At 40.3% G+C, this 27,761-nt stretch overlaps 1 protein-coding gene across 1 annotated transcript; it reads left to right on the top strand.

Moving 5' to 3' along the window:
- The first annotated feature begins 587 nt into the window (after window positions 1-587).
- On the top strand, window positions 588-26,748 carry LOC126195643 (skin secretory protein xP2-like). Its single transcript, XM_049934268.1, has 2 exons — window positions 588-1,016; window positions 26,578-26,748. Exons 1-2 carry the CDS (start codon window positions 588-590, stop codon window positions 26,746-26,748), a joined length of 600 nt encoding a protein of 199 aa, XP_049790225.1.
- Window positions 26,749-27,761: the final 1,013 nt, after the last annotated feature.

Genomic DNA, 27,761 nt, shown 5'->3' with positions numbered 1-27,761 from the left:
CCCCTAGAACTTAGAACTAGTTAAACCTAACTAACCTAAGGACATCACACACATCCATGCCCGAGGCAGGATTCGAACCTGCGACCGTAGCGGTCTTGCGGTTCCAGACTGCAGCGCCTTTAACCGCACGGCCACTTCGGCCGGCTGTGACAATTGGGAATGTGCATACTTGTCATCCAAACTCATTTCGAATCCACTGTTTAGTTAAGCAGTCTGTGCAGCCCTAAATCATCTACAAATTTGATCATGTGTTAGCCCTGCAACACTCTATACTCATAACGAGTAAAGTTTCGTTATTTGCTATCCATCTTTGCATTACAACTTTAATGGCCAGCAGTACACTATTACTATTGATTTTTGATGATTTCATTTAAAAATTATTGGTATGTATTAATACATGTGAAACATCTGAATGAACTGAGTTTGCATTTACATTATAGATAATTTGTTTTGTTTTTCTTAACTAATATTCTTATCTAGTTTCATCTAACATAATACTAAGATTAAGTTGTAAATGGGCGAAGCCAGGAATTCAATTAATAACTGAGATCAACTAAGATGAGTGTTATTCTTGTTTGGACAGAACTATGGCAGACGAGGAAGGAGCAGCACCGGAAGCGCCCCCACAGGGCGAAGCTGCAGCACCTCCAGCTGAAGCTGAGGCTGCACCGTCTCCCAGCAAAGTGGCACCACCACCATCTGCTAGCCAGGCTGCGGTACCGCCATCTGCTAGCAAAGCAGCTGTGCCACCCTCTGCTAGCCAAGCGGCAGTACCCCCGTCTGCTAGTAAAGCTGCGGTACCACCATCTGCTAGTCAGGCAGCTGTTCCACCATCTACTAGCAAAGCGGCAGTAGCACCATCTCCAAGCAAAGCGGAAGCAGAAACAGGACCGAAACCTAGTAGAGTAGAGGCTGCACCAACACCTAGCAAAGCAGAAGCTGCGCCGACTCCCAGCAAAGTAGAGGCTGCACCGGCTCCCAGCAAAGCAGAGGCAGCTGTTAAACCCAGCAAAGTGGTGAGTTACTTCTATACCTACCAGCACTGACACCTGCCACCATCATATCCAGGTATTCTGAAGAAAACTACTAGTTTATGTTTAGCAGCTGTTGCCCATAGCTGTACTTGCATATAAATAGTGTTGCTAGGATATGTGATGGTAATTAAGTTACAGTATGTGTAATAACATCAGCTGTCCTCACATGTCTGCCTGTTCAGGTAAGCACAGCTCATGATAGGAGCCATGATAGGAGCCATAATCTCCCCCCTCCCAAGCTGTCCCAGTGCATAATGTGTCGGTATGTGCAGCATCACTGCAACAGAGGGGCATCGGTAGGGGTGTGCATGTATGCATTCTGCTATTGGAGTAACTATGCATTATACAGTGTGTACATTATACAACAGATAGTGTCCAAGTATGGATTAAACACAATGAAGATAGTTAAAGCTTTGTATTCATTATTTTGAATGGTATCACATAACATGCATCAACCAGTAAAATCATTTTCACAAATATGAAAAAGATCAAAAGTTAGTAAGCCAAGAGCTTTGTCAAAGAGTAAATATTTTGCCCTAATTCATGTAAAATTTTTCGCATCAGTAAGTGTCTTGTACAGTAGCTTTCTCAAGTAGCCTGTGTTCGTCTTCATAGTTCAAGCTATCTCCATCGAAATCAGTTCAGCATGTTAGTCTTGAAAACGTAAGAAACATTTATAATATTAGTTTGAATTTATTTATTTTTATTAGATTGTGTTTTTACACACGCACTGCTCCCTAAAAATAAGGGCAGCACATGTTACATAGTTATTATTATTTTTGCTACAATTCACAGCACATTAAAAAATTACTCCTTTTATAAGTAGCTAATCCAAAACTGTATTTCACTACTTCACTATTTAAAAATAAGGAAAGAGAATCAATGAAAATAAACTGATCTAGAGGAGGAAGGAAGATGAGAAGAAGAGAGTTAATTGAGAAAATCAAGGTATTGACTACCTACAAACAAATGTTAAGAGTAATTGAAAGAGGTAATGGCAAACAAAGCAAGGGAAATTAGTGAGGCACTGCAAGGAGTAGGTAGTGATTCTTCATGATTTTGTTATTGTTTTAACTGCATATAATAAAGGCAATCCACCAATTTTCATCCATAACGCCACATCTATCGCACTGCAGCACCCTAGGCACTCACATTCAAACTCAGAAAACATGGCCTCTTTCATTCTGATACTGGTCTTCATGTTTTTGCCGTGAAAGGTGTCGTCCATAGCATATACCGTGATCCACCTCTTTGTCCGACACCGCAGTCCCTGTTTTCCCCAGAGGGCACATCAGTCTGAAACCACTTGTTCTCACAGCTAATATGTGTTCACGGAAAATCATCCTAACAATTTCGTATGTGGCAACAATCCCATGACACTACAATATATGTATGTTGATATCCAGAAAGGGCTTTGTTGATTGGTCTGTTCGTCACACTAAATCCAACTTTATCAAAAATGGCTCTGAGCACTATGGGACTCAACTGCTGTGGTCATAAGTCCCCTAGAACTTAGAACTACTTAAACCTAACTAACCTAAGGACAGCACACAACACCCAGCCATCACGAGGCAGAGAAAATCCCTGACCCCGCCGGGAATCGAACCCGGGAACCCGGGCGTGGGAAGCGAGAACGCTACCGCACGACCACGAGATGCGGGCCCAACTTTATCATCACAGTAGTCCCAAGCAGCATCATCACCACAACTGTACCCACTTTACTTTACTTATTTTGTCTTATGTGTAGCCAATATCAACACTATAAATGCTTTTCAATGATTTGAGCAGAAGCGCTGGAAACACAGATTTATGTAACACCTAGTGAGTACACTTGAGCTTGGTCACTTTAGTACACTGGAAAGAAAGAAAACGCTACCCTGTGGTGTGAGGTCTTTTTTATGAACCTTAGGCTTGAAAAACACTTCCAAGTGCATTCAGGTTTGTAACTCGTTTTGGCAGAGTAGTACAAACTGTGTCCTCAGAGTTGCAGCATCTTCTGTTGGGAAATAAAGCAAATCCTTTAGGGCATGGAGGAAGAAGGCGATAAAGTAGTCATCAGTAGGTCACGAGGACTTAGTAGTGCAACAATGGAGTTCTTACAAACGGTCTTCAAAAACCAGATGTAAAGTCATAGAAACAACAAGTCACTGCAATCTGCATGACCAAAACTACAACTATCTATCATAGGCGGAATTGAGAAGTTGTAAGTTCTACAAGCTCAAACAGTAGCAAATACATATTTTTTGCCCAAAACGAACAAAATACTTCTATTAAACAGTCAGGAACTCTAGTACTTACGATCAACACAGGAATTGTAAATCAGCATCGCTAAATGCCACAAGTGTTTGGTATCTCTCATTATAATCCACCACTGATGTTTCTGACCACTAAAGTTAAAGTGTACCAGAGGACACCTCCAGAAAATATATATAATACTCATAATAATGAGATATGTAGTATGCCCCATCCTGTATTGCACAAGGATTCACTGAAGTGCTGTTTCATTCAGGTATTTTACTTTCCAAACACCCACAACATCTGTGAAACAGAAATATTGTGTAGTCAGTGTGTTACATCATGCATTTATAATATGATGATTTGGACAGATACAGCAGTGTATTCACATATTGCACTTCAAAAATCATGTTTGTATCATACCATTTGACCCTTTTATCCGTAATACCCAAAGACTCTAGAGACGTTCATACTACTTCCTTTGTATTGAGGTGAAGTTGCATCTCTTAGAGATTATAACGCTTTACAGGCTTTCACGTCAACATTTCCAATTATTTCTAACTTTTTGAAAACTGTAGATGCTAAAGTCAAAGGTTTATCACGTTTTACTTCAATAAAAGGTACAGTATTACTTTTAAGGAATTTAACGTAGTTTTGCTTAGTTTTGATATTTTTCTGGGCACTAGATCTTTAGCATCTGAAATATTACATGAGAAATTCAGTGCATCATTACTAATTGACAAATTCTTCTGCTCTATTACTTTCTTCTGTATAAATTGATCAGTTTCTCACAAAGTTAGATAACTGACTAAGGTTCTCTAAATTGCCTTAGTTTGAGAATATTAACTAATTTTTGTTTCTTTATTTTATTTTATTCCTACAAGCTTCTTACCTATGGATTCGACCACGCACATGTGTGCCACATATTTTGTTTGCACAGACTCCTCTTCCCCAATCAATCTGTCTTTCTCCTCCTCCACTGCTGTATGTCCATCTCCTCCCCCCTCTTTCTGTCCATATCCTCTTCCCCTCTCTCTATCCATTTTCCTCTTCCCTCTTTCTGTCCATGTCCTCTATCTTTCTCTCTGTCCATTTCTTCTTCCCTTCTCTCTTCCCATCTATTCCTCCCCCACTCTTGGTCACCTGCTCCTGCCCCCTCTGTTCAATCTCCTCCTCCCCTTCTCTTTCCATCTACTCCTCCCTATCTCTCTGTCCACCTTCTTTTCCCCATGTCACTTCCCATCTCATGCTTCCCCCTCTTTTTGTTCATCTCCTCCTCTCTGTTCATCTCCTTTCATAAATCCCCATTGCAATGAGAGCTAGGTGATGCTTCTCCCCACAGTACTTCAGATGAGACAGTGTTATGTGTAATACACACACACACACACACACACACACACACACACACACACATATATATATATATATATATATATATATATATATATAATTTACTAATGCCTCAAGTGCCTAAAGTTTGTACTACATATATGTATATTATAACTATATATGTAATTAGTAGCTTTAATATTTTAAGACTTTCATAAATTGGCGAATTTCTAGTGCTAGATTTGTGTTCTAAATTTTTGTTCAACATTTGATTTTTTAAGTATTTTCCTAAAAAGGAGTTTTTAATATTTTTTGTATTATGAAGTTTTGTTCAGGGTTATTCAGGATTTTATATTTTAGAGTTTTAAGATTCATCACACATTTTTAATTATTAAAATAGATACTATATCATAATTTTTAAAAAAATTTTAGCTCTTTTCTACTATTCTTTAAGAACAATATGTGAAATATTCACACATTTGTAGTTTCTAATTCTTCTTTTATGCTCGACGATTTCATCTCAGTTAACACAGGTCAAGGGTGAATATCTCACATCATTTCAAAGTTTTCTAATAGAAATATATGTTGAATTTCTACGAGACACCTCTCATAACCTAAAATATTTTGACTTTCTGATGATTTGTTGAAATATCATAGACCACTCTACATGAGGGTATTTATGGAAATGTCCTAAAAATGGGAAAATAAAACAAATTGTAATAAAAAACTATTGGTAAAAATCTGAAATTATTCTTACTAAAAACCTCAGTCACAATACATCACACATGGTTAACACACTTCTGAGCTTTTATTCATCTTTGATTTAGAATAATAAACTATGAAAATTTGTAACTTTTAGTGAACTTCAAAATTAGATTTCGAAAATATGAGTTGTCTCGTTGTTACGGTGTTGTTGTTGTGGTCTTCAGTCCTGAGACTGGTTTGATGCAGCTCTCCATGCTACTCTATCCTGTGCAAGCTTCTTCATCTCCCAGTACCTGCTGCAACCTACATCCTTCTGAATCTGCTTAGTGTATTCATCTCTTGGTCTCCCCCTACGATTTTTACCCTCCACGCTGCCCTCCAATACTAAATTGGTGATCCCTTGATGCCTCAGAACATGTCCTACCAACCGATCCCTTCTTCTGGTCAAGTTGTGCCACAAACTCCTCTTCTCCCCAATCCTATTCAGTACCTCCTCATTAGTTATGTGATCTACCCATCTAATCGTCAGCATTCTTCTGTAGCACCACATTTCGAAAGCTTCTATTCCCTTCTTGTCCAAACTAGTTATCGTCCATGTTTCACTTCCATACATGGCTACACTCCATACAAATACTTTCAGAAATGACTTCCTGAAATTTAAATCTATACTCGATGTTAACAAATTTCTCTTCTTCAGAAATGCTTTCCTTGCCATTGCCAGTCTACATTTTATATCCTCTCTACTTCGACCATCATCAGTTATTTTGCTCCCCAAATAGCAAAACTCCTTTACTACTTTAAGTGTCTCATTTCCTAATCTAATACCCTCAACGTCACCCGACTTAATTCGACTACATTCCATTATCTTCGTTTTGCTTTTGTTGATGTTCATCTTCTATCCTCCCTTCAAGACACCATCCATTCCGTTCAACTGCTCTTCCAAGTCCTTCGCTGTCTCTGACAGAATCACAATGTCATCGGCAAACCTCAAAGTTTTTATTTCTTCTCCATGGATTTTAATACCTACTCCGAATTTTTCTTTTGTTTCCTTTACTGCTTGCTCAATATACATATTGAATAACACCGGGGAGAGGCTACAACCCTGTCTTACTCCCTTCCCAACCACTGCTTCCCTGTCATGTCCCTCGACTCTTATAACTGCCATCTCGTTTCTGTACAAATTGTAAATAGCCTTTCGCTCCCTGTATTTTACCCTTGCCACCTTCAGAATCTGAAAGAGAGTATTCCAGTCAACGTTGTCAAAAGCCTTCTCTAAGTCTACAAATGCTAGAAACGTAGGTTTGCCTTTCCTTAATCTTTGTTCTAAGATAAGTGATAAGGTCAGCATTGCCTCACGTGGTCCAGTATTTCTACGGAATCCAAACTGATCTTCCCCGAGGTCGGCTTCTACTAGTTTTTCCATTCGTCTGTAAAGAATTCGTGTTAGTATTTTGCAGCTGTGGCTTATTAAACTGATAGTTCGGTAATTCTCACATCTGTCAACACCTGCTTTCTTTGGGATTGGAATTATTATATTCTTCTTGAAGTCTGAGGGTATTTCGCCTGTTTCATACATCTTGCTCACCAGATGGTAGAGTTTTGTCAGAACTGGCTCTCCCAAGGCAGTCAGTAGTTCCAATGGAATGTTGTCTACTCCGGGGGCCTTCTTTCGACTCAGGTCTTTCAGTGCTCTGTCAAACTCTTCACGCAGTATCGTATCTCCCATTTCATCTTCATCTACATCCTCTTCCATTTCCATAATATTGTCCTCAAGTACATCGCCCTTGTATAGACCCTCTATATACTCCTTCCACCTTTCTGCTTTCCATTCTTTGCTTAGAACTGGGTTTCCATCTGAGCTCTTGATGTTTATACAAGTGGTTCTCCGATCTCCAAAGGTCTCTTTAATTTTCCTGTAGGCAGTATCTATCTTACCCCTAGTGAGATAAGCCTCTACATCTTTACATTTGTCCTCTAGCCATCACTGCTTAGCCATTTTGCACTTCCTGTCGATCTCATTTTTGAGATGTTTGTATTCCTTTTTGCCTGCTTCATTTACTGCATTTTTATATTTTCTCCTTTCATCAATTAAATTCAATGTTTCTTCTGTTACCCAAGGATTTCTGCTAGCCCTCGTCTTTTTACCTACTTGACCCTCTGCTGCCTTCACTACTTCATCCCTCAAAGCTACCCATTCTTCTTCTACTGTATTTCTTTCCCCCATTCCTGTCAATTGTTCCCTTATGCTCTCCCTGAAATTCTGTACAACCTCTGGTTCTTTCAGTTTATCGAGGTCCCATCTCCTTAAATTCCTACCTTTTTGCAGTTTCTTCAGTTTTAATCTACCAATAGATTGTGGTCAGAATCCACATCTGCCCCTGGAAATGTCTTACAATTTAACACCTGTTTCCTAAATCTCTGTCTTACCATTACATAATCTATCTGATACCTTTTAGTATCTCCAGGGTTCTTCCATGTATACAACCTTGTATCATGATTCTTGAACCAAGTGTTAGCTATGATTAAGTTGTGCTCTGTGCAAAATTCTACCAGATGGCTTCCTCTTTCATTTCTTAGCCCCAATCCATATTCACCTACTACGTTTCCTTCTCTCCCTTTTCCTACTGACGAATTCCAGTCACCCATGACTATTAAATTTTCGTCTCCCTTCACTATGTGAATAATTTCTTTTATTTCATCATAGATTTCTTCAATTTCTTCGTCATCTGCAGAGCTAGTTGGCATATAAACTTGTACTACTGTAGTAGGTGTGGGCTTCGTGTCTATCTTGGCCACAATAATGCGTTCACTATGCTGTTTGTAGTAGCTTACCCGCACTCCTATGTTCCTATTCATTATTAAACCTACTCCTGCATTACCCCTATTTGACTTTGTGTTGATAACCCTGTAGTCACCTGACCAAAAGTCTTGTTCCTCCTGCCACCGAACTTCACTAATTCCCACTATATCTAACTTTAACCAATCCATTTCCCTTTTCAAATTTTCTAACCTACCTGCCCGATTAAGGGATCTGACATTCTATGCTCCGATCCGTAGAACGATAGTTTTCTTTCTCCTGATAACGACATCCTCTTGAGTAGTCCTCGCCCGGAGATCCGAATGGGGGACTATTTTACCTCCGGAATATTTTACCCAAGAGGACGCCATCATCATTTAATCATACAGTAAAGCTGCATGTCCTCGGGAAAAATTACGGCCGTAGTTTCCCCTTGCTTTCAGCCGCTCGCAGTACCAGCACAGCAAGGCCGTTTTGGTTAATGTTACAAGGCCAGATCAGTCAATCATCCAGACTGTTGCCCTAGCAACTACTGAAAAGGCTGCTGCCCCTCTTCAGGAACCACACGTTTGTCTGGCCTCTCAACAGATAGCCCTCCGTTGTGGTTGTACCTACGGTACGGCTATCTGTATCGCTGAGGCACGCAAGCCTCCCCACCAATGGCAAGGTCCATGGTTCATGGGGGGGATGAGTTGTCTCAGGATGTTAAATGTCTTGAGAAATGGTCAGCTATGGAAAAATGCCTGAAATTATTAAAGTATGAAAATATTTCTTCATAAAAATGAGTGAATCTGAAAATATTTGATTCTGTAAAAATTATTTTCTCCATAATCAGCATTCTGAATATTGTAAAAATTGCATGGTGCATTTGTTGGTCATTGAACTTGTGGGAAGTGCAATCAGAGTGCGCATTATTCTGTAGAGCAAAATATCGGAAATTCTTATGTTAGAACTAGCTACTTTCAAGGTCAAAATTTCCTAAACACTTTAAAATTTAAATTAATTGCTGATGTTGAGTATATGTAATGCAAAACTGGTATAGCTTAGTCAAAACCACTATTTCATAGCATTATAACTGTTAATTTTGTTCAAACATTTTATTTAAAAATTAGGTACAGAAAATAGCTTAGTCTATACTTTTTTCTGTTTCTGATATTAATCACAAATTTTTATTGTCTTTTATCATGATTTTACTTCCTTTAATAATTCCATGAATTAAAATTGCCTACACTGTAACAATCCACACTGCATTGCTGAGAAAATATCATCTGTCCTTTTTTTCATCTGCTCCTAATTGAACTTGCATAACCAAGCTGAATTTGCAGATGGACAAGGATGATCCAACAATAGTAGTACTTGGAAAATGGGAACTACACATTGATCTGTTGATGACGGCCATTTGAAAGAATTTGCCAGATCATGAGGTGTCATAAAGGAAACAGCTAATCTTGCAGCTCATGAGAGATGCTAATTATTTGTCCCACCAGCTGCTGATTGTCATACACACAATAAATGAAGCCGCTGCCAACAGAGTCTTCTAAAGTATACTGAGCTCTCTGTATTTCACACAAAGTATTAGCCTGCATTTCATGATGAACTGTTCTTGCAATGTATATGCCACTCTGGGATGCAAGCCAGTAGTGACTTGACCGAATTCCTTCCACTGGCTTCATAACAGACGATCTTGTCCCTTTTTTAAGCGGAATTCACCTAATGTACTTTCATTCAAAAGTAAGGCTTTCATCTTTTGTAGTAATTTTGTTATGGTCTGCATAAATCCAGCAGCATCTCTTATAGCATCAACAGCTTCATGCTAGAGATTAAATCTTCTTGCAAGTTGTTTACAGAGATCTCAAACCCTATCACATGCACTTTATCCATGACCTGTTGCTGAAAATATACATTTTATTGTCTTAATCCCTCACAGTGTTTCCCACCCTCATAAAGCTGAAAGCGGTTTTTAAAATGAGATCCACCACCATCAGTCACATACATGTTTGGGAACTGTATGGGCTCTAGGTACCACATCATCAGTTATTGTGTTGACATCATAGCATGCATGTGTACTGTTGTGAATAAGATCATTACTGACAATAGCAAAACAATGTGATGTTACAAAGAAGTGAGCAACACATGTGAATATTGACACTTGCGATGTGTGCCAGTGGTAAATTTTAACTTAGTTCTGCAAAGCAACAGACCAGTTCTGAGCAAAGACGAAATGAAGAACTAATGTGTCAGTATTCTGGAATCTGGCTGATTTTAATTTTGATAAAGCCTGTCTCTTAATCCTGCTGATATGATGATGAGCTACTCCTTTCACGATCCAATGCCTAAACTCTGTAACAAACTTCCGTAGCTCCATTGTTTTCTTCACTAACTCTCCTCCATCCCACAATGCATAGGTTACATCACTTTCAGTATCCTGAAGGTGTAGAGGTCATCTCTTCAGCACCATGCCCCAATGCAAACTCCTCCAACCAGCATTTATGTTGTGGCTCTCGATGTACATAAAAGAATTAGGCTGATCTCTGTGTACTTCTTCCCTGTAACACTACTTGTGGTGGAACAAATAAGTTACAAATTAGTGCAGTAAATATATATACATGGCATTTTACTCATTTTGGTTATAAGGAGTAGAATTTTATGAGACTAGTTTTTAAATCTGGCCTCTCCTTCTTCATTAGGTGATATGCTTCTCTTACTGATTCTGTCACACATCTTTTAGCCTTTTTGACTTTTTCACGATTTTCGCTATAAGCTGCATGGATATTTTACATTAGAAATTCAATGATGCAAAATATACCGGATGTAGAAAAATTTCTAAAATTTTACATAGAAAAATACTACTAACACATTAACAAAAGAGCATATTGTGAAATTTTCATAAATTTTGTGATTAGTGTTTTCGAGCAAATACTTCATAAAGAATCATAAAAAAGCTATTTTTTAAGTTTTTAGTAATAAGTATTAACAGAATACAGTTAGCTGGAGTGTAGAAGATACTATTTATAATTGTATTAGTTGATCTGGTAATATAACAAGGAAGTTATTATTTTGTGACATTCCAAATTAAAAAAAACTTAAACAGTAAAATAAAATCTTTGTATTCTCATCTTAGATTTTGTAAGTTAAAAGAAAGCGCATCAGTGTATGTGTCTCAACTAAATTTGAACATTTAAAGTGGGAACTTTAAAGCTAAACATCTAATGATTTGAGATGAAATTTCCCTCAACAAGATGTTTTGAAAATTTTTGAAAATGTGTAATTTTACAAATTTTTATGTGTTTTGATTTTTCTGTTTTTAATGAATTTTTCGTTCAGGTTTTTGAAATTTTTATTATGAATATTTTTTAATTTTTCATAAAGTACTCATTATTTAGTGTTATGTTAGGATGCAAGAATGTGTAAAGTAAACTTTTAGCCCTGTTTTATATTTATTCTAACGTCATCTGCAGCATTCTTGTGTGCAGCGTGTTTCAGTAAAAACAGTAAATGCTCTAGAAGGAGATAGTTGAGGAAAACGTTCCAGATAACATTTAACCTGTTTTTATTGGTTATAGAGATTCAGCCACTTGTACATATAAGTTTTCATATTGCATGTGGGTATTCCAGTTGCTATAAAGGTGGTTGCCAACTACATTTTTTTTTTTAAATTTCTATATGTGAAGCCATCCATGACTGAGTGTAGGTAACTGAATGTTTCAGCTATGACTCTGAACTTCTCGCCAATCCATCTGTAATGGTGTTCGTGTTCTGTAATGAAAAGTCTGTTGCTGCTACTTGTAGAGAACTTGGTAGATGATTTCACAACTGCAGGCTACTTAACTGAAGAGTTTTTCTCATGTTCTCGCTAAACTGTGTGAGATTAGTGCAATGCCCAACAGTCATGTCTCATATTAAAATACCAAAGAACAATGTGGATCAAATAGAAGACATTATTCAGTAGGTAGAACATGACCTCCTGTAAGTACATGAAGGATTTCTACATGTGTTAGTGTTTCATTTACAAGAATATGAGGGATGTTACATTCGCACAGTCACTATTCTTATTGTTTGCAGCTGATTCAACACCTTTGAGAAGAAGGTGAAGCTAGATAGCTTGTTGCAAATAGCTGACTGATTCCGTTAATACTGTTTACTTACGATTCACTTCACTTGTGACAGTATCAATAACAACCATAAGTGACATCATTGGTCTGATTAAATCCCATATGCTTTTGTGGAGACACATTTTTAAGAACGATTCTCTGTAAAAATGTGATTTAGTTTGATATACAATAAGTTCATCAGACCTGTTGTGTTACCACATCGTTTCAAAGGGCGTCATTATCCAACCTTTTCGAAAACTACATTCCATCAGTTGAATGAGCTTACTTTAACTTCAAGCCCCTGTGTATTCATCCAGCATGATGGGACCCTTGCATATTGTAGGTGTCAGGTGACATATTTGCTGGAAGGCAAATCAGCATGGTCTGTGGGCATTATACATTTAGATTTTTGCCTTTTAGGGGTGGTTGAAAGGTGAAGTGTACAAAGAAAAAGTAGACGAAAATGACAAACTGACAGTTCAGTTATGAACAGCGATGTCCACATAAAAGAACGCTAAGATGACCTTCTAATAGCTACACATCGTGTTCTTGAGATATTTAAAAGAGATGGAATTTATGAAAATCAGCTTTGAACTTAATCATTTGTGTTTGCTTAGCACCTTCTGAGAGTATCAGTCTGGGTTACATTCCAATAGCTGTATCTCTGTAACGAATAAAAATTGGAAAATTGCTATACTGATTGTTTTATTCGAATCCACATGCTGAGGCCTAATGCACACCATCATCCATTTTGAGACTGAATTATGTATGCATGCTCCTGACATCTGTTGATCTTATGATGAACTGGACTTATCTGTACCTGTAGTCTTGCACTGTACATATGAACTTACACAAAAAATTGGCTCACTAATTTCTCAGATATTCATTTCCATAAGACCCCAAAGCATAATTTTGTTACTCAGAGCTGCTTCTTTGTTATCTATAGTTAACAACATAATTTAATATCTACATTATGTACAGGGTGTTTCAAAAATGACCGGTATATTTGAAATGGCAATAAAAACTAAACGAGCAGCGATAGAAATACACCGTTTGTTGCAATATGCTTGGGACAACAGTACATTTTCAGGCAGACAAACTTTCGAAATTACAGTAGTTACAATTTTCAACAACAGATGGCACTTCGGTCTGGGAAACTCTATAGTACGATATTTTCCACATATCCACCACGCGTAGCAATAATATGGCGTAGTCTCTGAATGAAATTACCCGAAACCTTTGACAACGTGTCTGGCGGAATGGCTTCACATGCAGATGAGATGTACTGCTTCAGCTGTTCAATTGTTTCTGGATTCTGGCGGTACACCTGGTCTTTCAAGTGTCCCCACAGAAAGAAGTCACAGGGGTTCATGTCTGGCGAATAGGGAGGCCACTCCACGCCGCCTCCTGTATGTTTCGGATAGCCCAAAGCAATCACACGATCATCGAAATATTCATTCAGGAAATTAAAGACGTCGGCCGTGCGATGTGGCCGGGCACCATCTTGCATAAACCACGAGGTGTTCGCAGTGTCGTCTAAGGCAGTTTGTACCGCCACAAATTCACGAAGAATGTCCAGATAGCGTGATGCAGTAATCGTTTCGGATCTGAAAAATGGGCCAATGATTCCTTTGGAAGACATGGCGGCCCAGACCAGTACTTTTTGAGGATGCAGGGACAATGGGACTGCAACATGGGGCTTTTCGGTTCCCCATATGCGCCAGTTCTGTTTATTGACGCAGCCGTCCAGGTAAAAATAAGCTTCGTCAGTAAACCAAATGCTGCCCACATGCATATCGCCGTCATCAATCCTGTGCACTATATCGTTAGCGAATGTCTCTCGTGCAGCAATGGTAGCGGCGCTGAGGGGTTGCCGCGTTTGAATTTTGTATGGATAGAGGTGTAAACTCTGGCACATGAGACGATACGTGGACGTTGGCGTCATTTGGACCGCAGCTGCAACACGGCGAACGGAAACCCGAGGCCGCTGTTGGATCACCTGCTGCACTAGCTGCGCGTCGCCCTCTGTGGTTGCCGTACGCGGTCGCCCTACCTTTCCAGCACGTTCATCCGTCACGTTCCCAGTCCGTTGAAATTTTTCAAACAGATCCTTTATTGTATCGCTTTTCGGTCCTTTGGTTACATTAAACCTCCGTTGAAAACTTCGTCTTGTTGCAGCAACACTGTGTTCTAGGCGGTGGAATTCCAACACCAGAAAAATCCTCTGTTCTAAGGAATAAACCATGTTGCGATTCTCGTTTTACATTAATTACAAGCTTTAGAAGTGACAAAAGACACTATTGTCACCAGCCCATGTCTACTACAGTAGTAAAAATTTATATGCCAACTAGCTCTGCAGATGATGAAGAAATTGATGAAATGTATGACGAGATAAAAGAAATTATTCAGGTAGTGAAGGGAGACGAAAATTTAATAGTCATGGGTGACTGGAATTCGTCAGTAGGAAAAGGGAGAGAAGGAAACATAGTAGGTGAATATGGATTGGGGGGAAGAAATGAAAGAGGAAGCCGCCTTGTAGAACTTTGCACAGAGCATAACTTAATCATAGCTAACACTTGGTTCAAGAATCATAAAAGAAGGTTGTATACCTGGAAGAATCCTGGAGATACTAAAAGGTATCAGATAGATTATATAATGGTAGGACAGAGATTTAGGAACCAGGTTTTAAATTGTAAGACATTTCCAGGGGCAGATGTGGATTCTGACCACAATCTATTGGTTATGAACTGTAGATTGAAACTGAAGAAACTGCAAAAAGGTAGGAATTTAAGGAGATGGGACCTGGATAAACTGAAAGAACCATAGGTTGTAGAGAGTTTCAGGGAGAGCATAAGGGAACAATTGACAGGAATGGGGGAAAGAAATACAGTAGAAGAAGAATGGGTAGCTCTGAAGGATGAAGTAGTGAAGGTAGCTGACGATCAAGTAGGTAAAAAGGCGAGGGCTAATAGAAATCCTTGGGTAACAGAAGAAATATTGAATTTAATTGATGAAAGGAGAAAATATAAAAATGCAGTAAATGAAGCAGGCAAAAAGGAATACAAACATCTCAAAAATGAGATCGACAGGAAGTGCAAAATGGCTAAGCAGGGATGGCTAGAGGACAAATGTAAGGATGCAGAGGGCTGTCTCACTAGGGGTAAGATAGATACTGCCTACAGGAAAATTAAAGAGACCTTTGGAGAGAAGAGAACCACTTGTATGAATATCAAGAGCTCAGATGGCAACCCAGTTCTAAGCAAAGAATGGAAAGCAGAAAGGTGGAAGGAGTATATAGAGGGTCTATACAGGGGCGATGTACTTGAGGACAATATTATGGAAATGGAAGAGGATGTAGATGAAGACGAAAAGGGAGATAAGATACTGCGTGAAGAGTTTGACAGAGCACTGAAAGACCTGAGTCGAAACAAGGCCCCAGGAGTAGACAACATTCCATTAGAACTACTGATGGCCTTGGGAGAGCCAGTCATGACAAAACTCTACCATCTGGTGAGCAAGGTGTATGAGACAGGCGAAATACCCTCAGACTTCAAGAAGAATATAATAATTCCAATCCCAAAGAAAAAAATGGCTCTGAGCACTATGGGACTCAACTGCTGAGGTCATTAGTCCCCTAGAACTTAGAACTAGTTAATCCTAACTAACCTAAGGACATCACAAACATCCATGCCCGAGGCAGGATTCGAACCTGCGACCGTAGCGGTCTTGCGGTTCCAGACTGCAGCGCCTTTAACCGCACGGCCACTTCGGCCGGCCAATCCCAAAGAAAGCAGGTTTTGACAGATGTGAGAATTACCGAACTATCAGTTTAATAAGTCACAGCTGCAAAATACTAACGCGAATTCTTTACAGACGAATGGAAAAACTGGTAGAAGCGGGCCTCGGGGAAGATCAGTTTGGATTCCGTAGAAATGTTGGAACACGTGAGGCAATACTAACCTTACGACTTATCTTAGAAGAAAGATTAAGAAAAGGCAAACCTACGTTTCTAGCATTTGTAGACTTAGAGAAAGCTTTTGACAATGTTGACTGGAATACTCTCTTTCAAATTCTGAGGGTGGCAGGGGTAAAATACAGGGAGCGAAATGCTATTTACAATTTGTACAGAAACCAGATGGCAGTTATAAGAGTGAAGGGACATGAAAGGGAAGCAGCGGTTGGGAAAGGAGTGAGACAGGGTTGTAGCCTCTCCCCGATGTTATTCAATCTGTATATTGAGCAAGCAGTAAAGGAAACAAAAGAAAAATTTGGAGTAGGTATTAAAAGTCATGGAGAAGAAGTAAAAACTTTGAGGTTCGCCGACGATATTGTAATTCTGTCAGAGACAGCAAAGGACTTGGAAGAGCAGTTGAACGGAATGGATAGTGTCTTGAAAGGAGGATGTAAGATGAACATCAACAAAAGCAAAACGAGGATAATGGAATGTAGTCAAATTAAATCAGGTGATGCTGAGGGAATTAGATTAGGAAATGAGACACTTAAAGTAGTAAAGGAGTTTTGCTATTTAGGGAGTAAAATAACTGATGATGGTCGAAGTAGAGAGGATATAAAATGTAGACTGCCAATGGCAAGGGAATCGTTTCTGAAGAAGAGAAATTTGTTAACATCAAGTATAGATTTAAGTGTCAGGAAGTCGTTTCTGAAAGTATTTGTATGGAGTGAAGCCATGTATGGAAGTGAAACATGGACGATAACTAGTTTGGACAAGAAGAGAATAGAAGCTTTCGAAATGTGGTGTTACAGAAGAATGCTGAAGATAAGGTGGGTAGATCACGTAACTAATGAGGAGGTATTGAATAGGATTGGGGAGAAGAGAAGTTTGTGGCACAACTTGACTAGAAGAAGGGATCGGTTGGTAGGACATGTTTTGAGGCATCAAGGGATCACCAATTTAGCATTGGAGGGCAGCTTGGAGGGTAAAAATCGTAGAGGGAGACCAAGAGATGAATACACTAAGCAGATTCAAAAGGATGGAAGTTGCTGTAGGTATTGGGAGATGAAGAAGCTTGCACAGGATAGAGTAGCATGGAGAGCTGCATCAAACCAGTCTCAGGACTGAAGAGCACAACAACAACATATGTCAGCCAAATTCAGTTCGACTTGATGATCAACCTCATTAGAGCCATTATAACTGCCAGAGGTAGCAGGATTGTACATTCAACTTCACATCCTGGATGGATGGAGAGGTCTTGGAATGTAAGGCTTAAAGTTCTGAGACCGCAAAATTCTATGAACACTGCTTCTGCAAATCCCAGTCTGACGAGAGAATTGGCTCACAGATTTCTTCGGGGATCATGTGTGTGCCTGGATTACTGCATCAACACTCTCATTGTCTGTTGATCTTCTCTTTCGTCCGCTATGTCCCTTCTTCATATCGTACACCGTTCCTTCGACTTAAAACTTATCTCTGATTCTTGTAATTGTTACTCTTGTCGGTGGTGGTGTTACAATTTCAACTCTCCAATGTCGGCGTGCTACGCTTACATGTTTTCCAGTAACACTTTAGCACCCATCTTCGTTGTTCATACGATAACGCCATGTTTGCTGACTATCCTGAAACAAATAAAGCATCGTTATGTTTTTCAACGCCTTCTAAATTATTACCTGTAAAAACTGTATTTCTGTCTCCTTTAGTTAAAGAGATATTGTTTCAAAGAGTGTGTACATTATTTTGGGACATCCTGTACAAAAGATGTAAACAAGTGTGTCTGCCATTTAGCCCAGCGTATGGTTCAGCGTTTCATATATCAATGAAACAGACTTATGTAGTGTATAACATAAAGTAAGACCATTCCTTAAGTAAGTAATATGTATGGAGACTGCACTTTGTAAAAATATTGTTATGTTATAAGATAAAACCCCATGAAATTTGTGCGAGAAATACGTACTTCCGTCTGACTGTGGGCGTAGGCCCATAAGTAATTAGGATGATCTGAAACATTGTTTCAAAAAGTGTGACTGCTTGTAGTTTTTTCTTCGCTGATATTTACGAAAACTGCCATGATGTTTTGAAACTGTGAAATATAGAATCATATTTTCATTAGATCTCATCCATTTCTCTTTCACACATCGTCTTTTGTAATTGGTCCCCACTGAACAAAGTAAAGCTATGTATACGACAGCTACCAGAAGGTATTAATTTTTTCGTTCAGTGTGTCCTTGTGACCTCACGAGTGGCGTGTGGAATAAAAAGTCAGTATGTTGACTCGATAATATTTCTTTATTTGTTCCGCGACGTACGTGATTGAGGCAGCAGAATCTTTCTAGAATACGTTTTGAAATACTTATTATTCCCATGAACTACTTTTCGATCCTTGTAAGGCTCATCTTCAGATGGAGAACGTGGAGGTTACATCTTTATTCTGTAGTGTGATAAGAAAGAGATAGATAAAAAAAACCTAAAATACCACCACGAGTGATAGTTACATAGCGAACTGTTTCGAAAACCGTAATCTTTTTATTTAGTGCAACGTAATGGGTGGCATTTTATTTAGTATCCACATCGCAGCTTTCGTTTTCAGAAAATATTCGCTACCGTTGAATCACCCTTCACTATACAGGGTTTCGCTATTAATCCATCTGCATCCAGCATCGGCTGAACAAATTATACACATTACAAAGATCTTACACAGTGAATTCACTGTTAAGAATGAAACATCAGATGGAATTAACTATCATTGCTTAAAGCTCCAGATAAAAAGCTTAAAAGGATAATATTCAAAATTTCAGGAAGTCAACAACTACCAACATTCCCGATCGTAATTCTTTACGCCATCTAGGCAGCATCAGAAGGCATTCGTCAGAGCTATGATTAATAGTGAACTTAGCATCCCAATGAATCTACTGCACCCAATATGGATACAACTATTTGATAACCAATAAACTAATTTGTAAAACAAAATGCAACCAAACGATTGGTGAACAATTGGGTACCCAGAAAGTAGAAAACCTCATTTGTAACCCTGCCTTTCCTATGGAAGATCTCTTACTAAGCAGTCAATCGCTTTAAGATTATAAGAATAAGCATTTGGACCAGCAATAACATACAAAATACAATCAACCACAATACACAAATTATTGTGCAACAATTTGAAAACTCAGGTCTAGCCAGCCCACTGGTAACTCATGTCCCAAGCTTCAGCGTTTGACAAACTAGTAGAAACTTGATAAAAAGACTCGAAAAGCACATGAATGATCATCGAAAGCACCCAAATTACAACGAATAATATGGGACAACGATAATGGGTGCGTCTGAGCGGGGAGCCTCATTTGCCGGGAGCCCCACCGTCTGATGCAAATCTTTTGATTTGACACCATTTCAAAGACTTACGTGCCGGTGAGGATGAAATAATGATGAAGGGAACACAACACCAAGCCCCCGAACGGAGAAAATCTCGGATCCGTTCTGGAATCGAATGAGGGCCCCTTGCAAGGCATTCTGCCACACTAACCACTCAGTTATAGGGATGGACAATAATATCAGAAGTCGATGTGTAGAAAATCAGTTATAACTCGTATGCAAGCTTCTACATTGAACAAAGTCGTAGAAGCTTCACGACAAGATTCAAAGAGCACATGGATTCACTTCAGCTACACAAACTGAACAAACCCAACTTTGACACATGTCTTGCATAACACAGCCATTCTGTAAATAGCATAGAAGAGAACCTTCAGGTACTTCGTTTTGCTACCAAAAGTGTCAGAACTGACCTTGTTGAACAAATTGAAATCTTAACAACACATAGATAACACCAGGCTACCTTCTCTCAGAGACCAGAGTGAAATGGGAAAGAAATGTTTGCTAGTGAACTACAAGATTTATTGACTTACATTTGTAACGCCATTCAGTGAACTATCAGAGAATAATTCTTGTGCTATGTAGCCAAATAACTAATTACTCAGTGTTAATTTAAAAACAAAGCTAATGACATCACAGTTATGCTAAAATAATTACATAAAGGTCGAGCATTAAGTTTAATGCTCTCATACGTACTATCATTGTGGCTGAAATAACCCGAGTCTGTGTTTATCATAATCCAGTACCTGTCAAAAAAATAACGTCAGCATGTTTCCCGACACACACACACACACACACACCACATACACACACACACACACACACACACACACACACACAAACACACAGGGATATATATATGATATTGCCATTGGGGAAGACATTAAGCATGAAGGGAAGCAAGTAGTTCGCAGCCGTCAGCATGTGTATATATATATGATGATGATGAAGTCCCATACTCTGTGACAGAGTGTAGTGGAACAATGCGGGAGACCCGCACCACCGTACTAGGTAAGGTCCTAGTGGAGATGGTTTGCCATTGCCTTCCTCCGACTATAATAGGGTGGCCGTATCTAGGAGCCAGAAACTTGCTACAGTGATTTGAGGAGCGTTATAGTGAACTCAAGTTCATGTCTCGGCGACCAAATTTGCCCGATGTAAATCCTATGGAACCTATCTGGGTCGCTATCGAGTGCCGTTACCGTGTACTTACGTGAATTACATAATCTGTTTGTAGACATGTAATACCACATACCTCCATAAATCTAGCAACAAACTGATGGATTCCAGATACGCAGAATCAGCGATATATTTCATTCCGAAGAGGGACAAACAAGCTATTAAGAAGGTGGTCTTAAAGTTTTGACTCACCAGTGTACATATGCAATTTTTCTGAACATGTAATTACTGTAACATTAGCTTTCAGAGTTCATGTTAAAACCAATTTAGATCGGTAAATTTACCCACACATTGAAACTTCCTGGCAGAGTAAAACTGTGTGCCGGACCAAGACTCGAACTCGGGACCTTTGCCTTTCGCGGGCAAGTGCTCTACCATCTGAGCTACCCAAGCATGACTCACGTCCCGTCCTCACAGCTTTACTTCTGACATTACCTCGTCCCCTACCTTCGAAACTTTACAGAAGCTCTCCTGCGAACCTTGCAAAACTAGCACTCCTGAAAGAAAGGATACTGCGGAGACATGGCTTAGCCACAGCCTGGGGAATGTTTCCAGAATGAGATTTTCACTCTGCAGCGGAGTGTGCGCTGATATGAAACTGTGAGGACAGGGCGTGAGTCGTGTTTGGGTAGCTCAGTTGGTAGAGCACTTTCCCGCGAAAGGCAAAGGTCCCGAGTTCGAGTCTCGGTCTGGCACACAGTTTTAATCTGCCAGGAAGTTTCATATCAGCACACACTCCGCTGCAGGGTGAAAATCTCATTCTGTACCCACACATTTATTGTGTTATGTGAACAAGATTCAAAGAATTATTTCTGAGTAAAGTATGTTATATGTTTGAGTGAAGATCTTTCTCATAAATATTAGTTGTGTGGCCCATACTGGATGCTACCATATCTATAGTGACAATCAGTGTTCACATTTATGGCGAAAAGTGTTTCATTTGTGGCCAATAGATATTAAAATGGAGCTGGCCGGTGTGGCCGAGTGGTTCTAGGCACTTCAGTCTGGAACCGCGCGATCGCCACGGTCGCAGGTTCGAATCCTGCCTCGGGCATGGATGTGTGTGATGTCCTTAGGTTAGTTAGGTTTTAGTAGTTCTAAGTTCTAGGGGACTGATGACCTTTGTGCATCCTAACTACAGTGCCACCCATACTACTAGAGTAAGAAAAAAAGGGTTCAAATGGCTCTGAGCACTATGCGACTTAACTTCTGAGGTCATCAGTCGCCTAGAACCTAGAACTAATTAAACCTAACTAAGCTAAGGACATCACACACATCTATGCCCGAGGCAGGATTCGAACCTGCGACCGTAGCGGTCGCTCGGTTACAGACTGTGGCGCCTAGAACCGCACGGCGGAGTAAGTAAAATAGTCCTTTTTGGCACAACTTGGTATATAACTATCATTCACGGCGGTACGTTAAAACTTTATATTTGTCTTCTTGGAACAGAGTCACTACCGAGCAGCAGTGCATGGAAATAAAGATGAATCTGAAAAGGATGGAAATATAGTAAAAGGGATTAAATATTTCGCAAAGTGAATGGTTACAGCTTTCTTTGTTCATATTCAGCACAGAGTTACAGATTCTATAACATCAATAATGCATAAGTTCGTTCAGTTACTCAGTAATGGATAAAACTGAAGGACCAAAGTAGCTTTCACATGACGCGTTATACCCAAATAACATTAGCTTAATGAAACATGGACTATAGATAGAAACAACTCCTACAGTATAGTACATATTAGATGAAAAGAAACGACACTTTCATTCAAAGACAATAATTACACTTACCACGATTTATGACGGTCTCCTGGACATTACACCGTGTGTGATCATCACGGACGGCATTGCGTGTTCTGCAGCGCTGGCCACGTGGTTGGTACGTAGTTCTTGTGACAGGGCTTTCCAGTACTCCACCAGAGCGTTTGACAACTGCTGGATGGTCTTGGTGCATGTGGACATGCTAGAATACTTCTCGCCAACGCATCCCAGACGCGCTCGATGGGATTTACGTCGGGGGAACGAGCAGGCCAGTCCATTCGAGGGATATCCATTCGTTCCATGAGCTCCTCCACCTGTGCTGTTCGATGCGGTCGCTCGTTGTCATCCTTAAAGTGAAGTGGCGGCCGAATGCACCCCTTAAAAGACGCACATTGGGAAGGAGTAAAGTAGCACAATAACGGTGACCGGTGAGTGTATCGTATTGTAAGATTATGTTAGTAAGCACTTACAACTCATGCCTCGCCGTACCATTGTGAGCGTGTGGGGTTGCTATTCTGTCATTCTGCGCAACGGATTAATCTGAGATGTACCCTTTACCCTGTGGCTCCTGCAATATGCAATTTCCACCCCCACACTACTAGAGAAGTCAGACAGACGCTCCTAACGTTCTAAAGAGAAATGCCTGAAAAACTTTCAACAATAAATATCTTCTGGAGTCGTCCGCTGTAAGGAAATGACACAAAAATCCACAAAATTTCTTACGTACGTAGTGGGATACTTGGGTACTGGAGTAGTGTTAGTTACTGTAAGAAAAACGTGAAACTAACGAAAATTATTATTTATTTTGCAAAAATTCTGAGAAATCATAATGGCACTTTTAGTTACGAACTTAACACGTTATTTCAGGGTTCGTTTCAGAATGCGAAGTTACCTCTTAAGGATAGGTTTCGCTAATGAAATTTCTATACAAAGTTTAAGATTGTTATTGACTTGGCAGAATGGCTGAGAGCCACGCCTACTCAACTTGAATAATTATCCTTTAGAATATCTGCTAGGTACGGTCGAGGCTGTCGCATGTGAAATGCAGTTTAGTGTACTGTTATGGAGGAAATATGAGGCTCGCAATAGCTGTAGCACACAATACCGTAAGCTGTGATGACTCCTGTCTGCGCCGCCCGCTGCTAACAAATAAGATAACTCTCGTTCTATCTGGATTGACCTTCGCCAATCAAACTCTCCCTACGCCTTGATGAAGTCAAGGACTCCTATTCGCCCCTAGTCTAACTATTGGCGTGGTACACCGGTCAGATAACCAGTCCACCACGATGCCACTCAAAATTCGCTCGCAGGCGTTTAACTATAACTCTGTCCATTCACACCGCACAATAAGTGTGTCGGCCAACACAGTGAACAATGCTTAATCGCCAGGACTCAATATAGAGTCGCACTTCGATTCTCTCTCGACAGAGGTGCTCTCCCACTGAAGTACTGAGGAGAGACTTGTTCCTCGCTCTTTGAGTACACGTACGAGCGTGCACGCTCTCGTTACGTGTTCTCGCTCCAAGAGCGACAACGGAACGGCCCCTCTCCACGCCAGACGTGAAGGGGTATATCTTTCGGTCTCTCCTTCAGCTCAAGGCGTCAGAAATCTCGTCTGCCAATCAGCATTGCTCTTCTAAAATGGGAGAATGACGTTTCGTTTAAGGCGACCAATCCAGAAATCTGTAGTATCGGCGTTTGGCGTTTGCTGTCTCCCTGTGAAAATCTCTGAAACTGCGTGATATGTGTAAAGAATGCGTAGGCTGGCTGCTCCCACACAATGTAGCGGAATTTGCTTTTAAGCCGAACTCGGAGTCGTCCTTTCACTCGGGCAAATGCTGTCTGCTCTACGGGCGGTCACCGGCCGATGTAGATGGGTTGGGACCGGCCTCCTGGCGTGCGGTTGCCTCTCCCGAATTAAAAGCTCCTGTGACCGTCGTGTCTGGAATGTATGTGTGTACGCCAGCCTCGAGTATTTCAACCACGGTGGCTTACTAGTCATTTGCATATCGTTTACATGAATTCATACAACGTTGACTTTATCTTATCGAGTTTGAGTTCGAATGAAGCCTCTTGATGTGCGGAATATGATTGTGACTGCGGAAAATGTAAGCAATGAAGGTCAGGAGACCACGACGTATTACACCATAACACCTGGGGTACCCCAACGATCATGTTCAACAGTGTCCCTGGGAGCATTACATGTTCGCACCTCTCGCGATATGAGGATAAATCTGGCATTGTCGAATATGATCGTCATGGTGGTCCAGGTGCTATGCTGTGAGGAGATGAATAGTGTTCCATGGCTGTATTAATCTCCAAATCTACTACACTCACTGCTCAACGTTATTTCGTCACTGTACTTCATCCCCATGTGCTTCTTTTCAGGACTGTATTCACTCCTGAGATCTGGATACGCCAACGACCATCCAGCAGGTTTTTAATCGCTAGTGGAGGACTGGAATGCACCACAACAAGAAACGCGTACCAACCTCGTGGTCAGCGTGGGAGCACGTTGCAGAGCACGCGTTATTGTCCGTGGTGACAACAAACGCTATTGTAACCATTCCCCGCCTTCTGTAGTGTCCAGGGCATAAGTTGCAGTCACTTCAGTGGAATAATTGTCTTTGAATAAAACTATAATTTCTGTTCGTCTCGTTGCGTATTTGTTTCAGTTACCTTCGGTCCTATACTGTTCGAGTTCTTTCTAACAAGGGAACCTCCCCATCGCACCCCCCTCAGATTTAGATATAAGTTGGCACAGTGGATAGGCCTTGAAAAACTGAACACAGATCACTGGAGAAAACAGGAAGAAGTTGTGTGGAACTATGAAAAAAGAAGCAAAATATACAAACTGAGTGGTCCATGCGCAAGATAGGCAACATCAAGGACGATGTAAGCTCAGGAGCGCCGTGATCCCGTGGTTAGCGTGAGCAGCTACGGAACGAGAGGTCTTTGATTCAAGTCTTACCCCGAGTGAAAAGTTTAATTTTTTATTTTTAGACAATTATTATGCGAAGCTGCACAGGTACATAGAGCAGTATTGTTTACGTGATCGTGTGTCAATTATCAAAGTTCAGGCACTCACACATAATCAATTTCGCTCTCCAAAATTCCAGGACATGTTCAGATTTGCTTGGACATATGCAGGATTTGACGGTCTACACACGGGAAAATTTGAAAACGTTAAAAACATGTTTTGACAGAGCACAGGGAAAACTGTGCGACTGTGAAACTGTTGCATTCACTTGTTGCAGTTTATGTGACAAACTCTTATGTTTTCATCACTTTTTTGGGAGTGACTATCACATCCACAAGAAAACCTAAATCGGGCAAGGTAGAAGAATCTTTTTACCCATTCGCCAAGTGTACAAGTTAGGTGGGTCGACAACATATTCCTGTCATGTGACGCGCATGCCGTCACCAGTGTCGTGTAGAATATATCAGACGTGTTTTCCTGTGGAGGAATCGGTTGACTTATGACTTTGCGATCAAATGTTTCCGGTTCCCATTGGAGAGGCACGTCCTTCCGTCTACTAATCGCATGGTTTTGCAGTGCGGTCGCAAAACACAGACACTAAACTTATTACAGTGAACAGAGACGTCAATGAACGAACGGACAGATCATAACTTTGCGAAAATAGACTTTCACTCAAGGAAGACTTGAACCAAGGACATCTCGCTCTGCAGCTGCTCACGCTAACCACGGGACCACGGCGCTCCATAACTTACATTATCCTTGATGTTGCCTATCTTGCGCATGGACTACTCAGTTTGTATCTTTTGCTTATTTTTTGCATAGTTTCACACAACTTCTTCCTGTTTTCTCCAGTGATCTGTGTTCAGTTTTTCAAGGCCTATCCACTGTGCCAACTTATAACTAAATCTCAGAGGGTTGCGATGGGGAGGTTTCCTTTTAAGTATGGTGCAAGTTCCGTCGATCTATGTTACTTGGTAGTGACACATCATGCGAAAGTTACTGTCGACTTTAAATTTTGCATTGTGGTGTTCAGTATGTTAAGAATACTACAAACTTTTTAAACGGTATATATGTGTATGATCGTCTTAAGTCATGGACAGTGGCTGCGGCACCCTTGTTTTTGAACGGTGCATCAATTCCCTTTTCAGGAAGCCGGAGAGGGAGAGACACCATCAACGGAGAAGGAGCCGCAGCGGAAATCTCGCAGCAAGATGTCCGTGACGGCGGGCTCCCGCATTTCTGTACTAGCTGGCCAGAGACCGGTGAGGATGAAAGCAGGCACTACTGCTACCATCTTCTGGTATCAGGGCAACAAGTAGTGTAGCTTGCTAGTTTTGAAAGGTTCACAAAAGGCAACTTTTCTTCATTTCTATTCAACCCAAGCGCAAGTGCTTTGCGTGAATATTAGGGTGGTGTAGAAATAATGAAACATGGTGTAGCTCAAATGTTCTGACTCAGCATGCTGGTAATTTTGAGCAGAATTATTAATTTCTGCTACTGCAACAATATTCGGTTCACTTCACAGAAAAACTTACAGTCCCCACTCAGAAACTTACATAAAGTAAAGAAAACATAATTAGACAATAAAATGAGCGAAATATTTACGTTTTATTTGTTGTTCCTACTGATAAAAATCAACAAAGGTGCGTGACATGTTTGAAAATTTTTCATCTTATTTGCCACTTTTTGAGATATTAAAGTAAACTGTTCCGCTCTTTCACAGTATGTCGCTAGATAAATTACCACCAAAACTGCTAGCTCTCTGTCGCAGGTAGTTCTACAGCATCGTGTACGCCTACCGAAAAACACTGAAAATTAAAGTTATAGGCAACCTGAGAAAACTGCAGTTGAAAGAAAACAAGAATACCAGTACTTTAAACTGAATAACGCCAAGATGCTGGACTGTTGCGATGCTATATGAAAAGCTATAGAGAAAAGCTATACGGTCAGTTTTATTTTCTCTTCTCAACAGTCATTAATATTCATTGCACACTGTGATCGAAAGATTTCGAGACCTGACACAAGTTACACAAGGCGCTTATCAATATTGCAGCTTTCATGCACAAACAGTGATGACAACCGTTAACCTTGCCTTTCAGAATCTAAGTAACAAGATACATGTAGCAAAATATCTCCATAATCGCACGTTAACTGCTCTCTCCATACATGCTGTTTCTTTTATATGTGAAGAGTAAGTCTCTACAGCGGCAACGCATTCTTGAGCGGCAACGCATTCTTGTCGACAGTGGTAAGTGCAGCGACTACGGCCTGTCCAACTTCTGTCGTAAATCCTTCCTTAACTCTATTCACCTGCTTGTTATTGCACCACTGA

Source organism: Schistocerca nitens, chromosome 7 (genome assembly GCF_023898315.1).
Source record: "Schistocerca nitens isolate TAMUIC-IGC-003100 chromosome 7, iqSchNite1.1, whole genome shotgun sequence".
Taxonomy (NCBI): domain Eukaryota; kingdom Metazoa; phylum Arthropoda; class Insecta; order Orthoptera; family Acrididae; genus Schistocerca; species Schistocerca nitens.
This window is presented reverse-complemented; position numbering and strand designations above follow the sequence as displayed.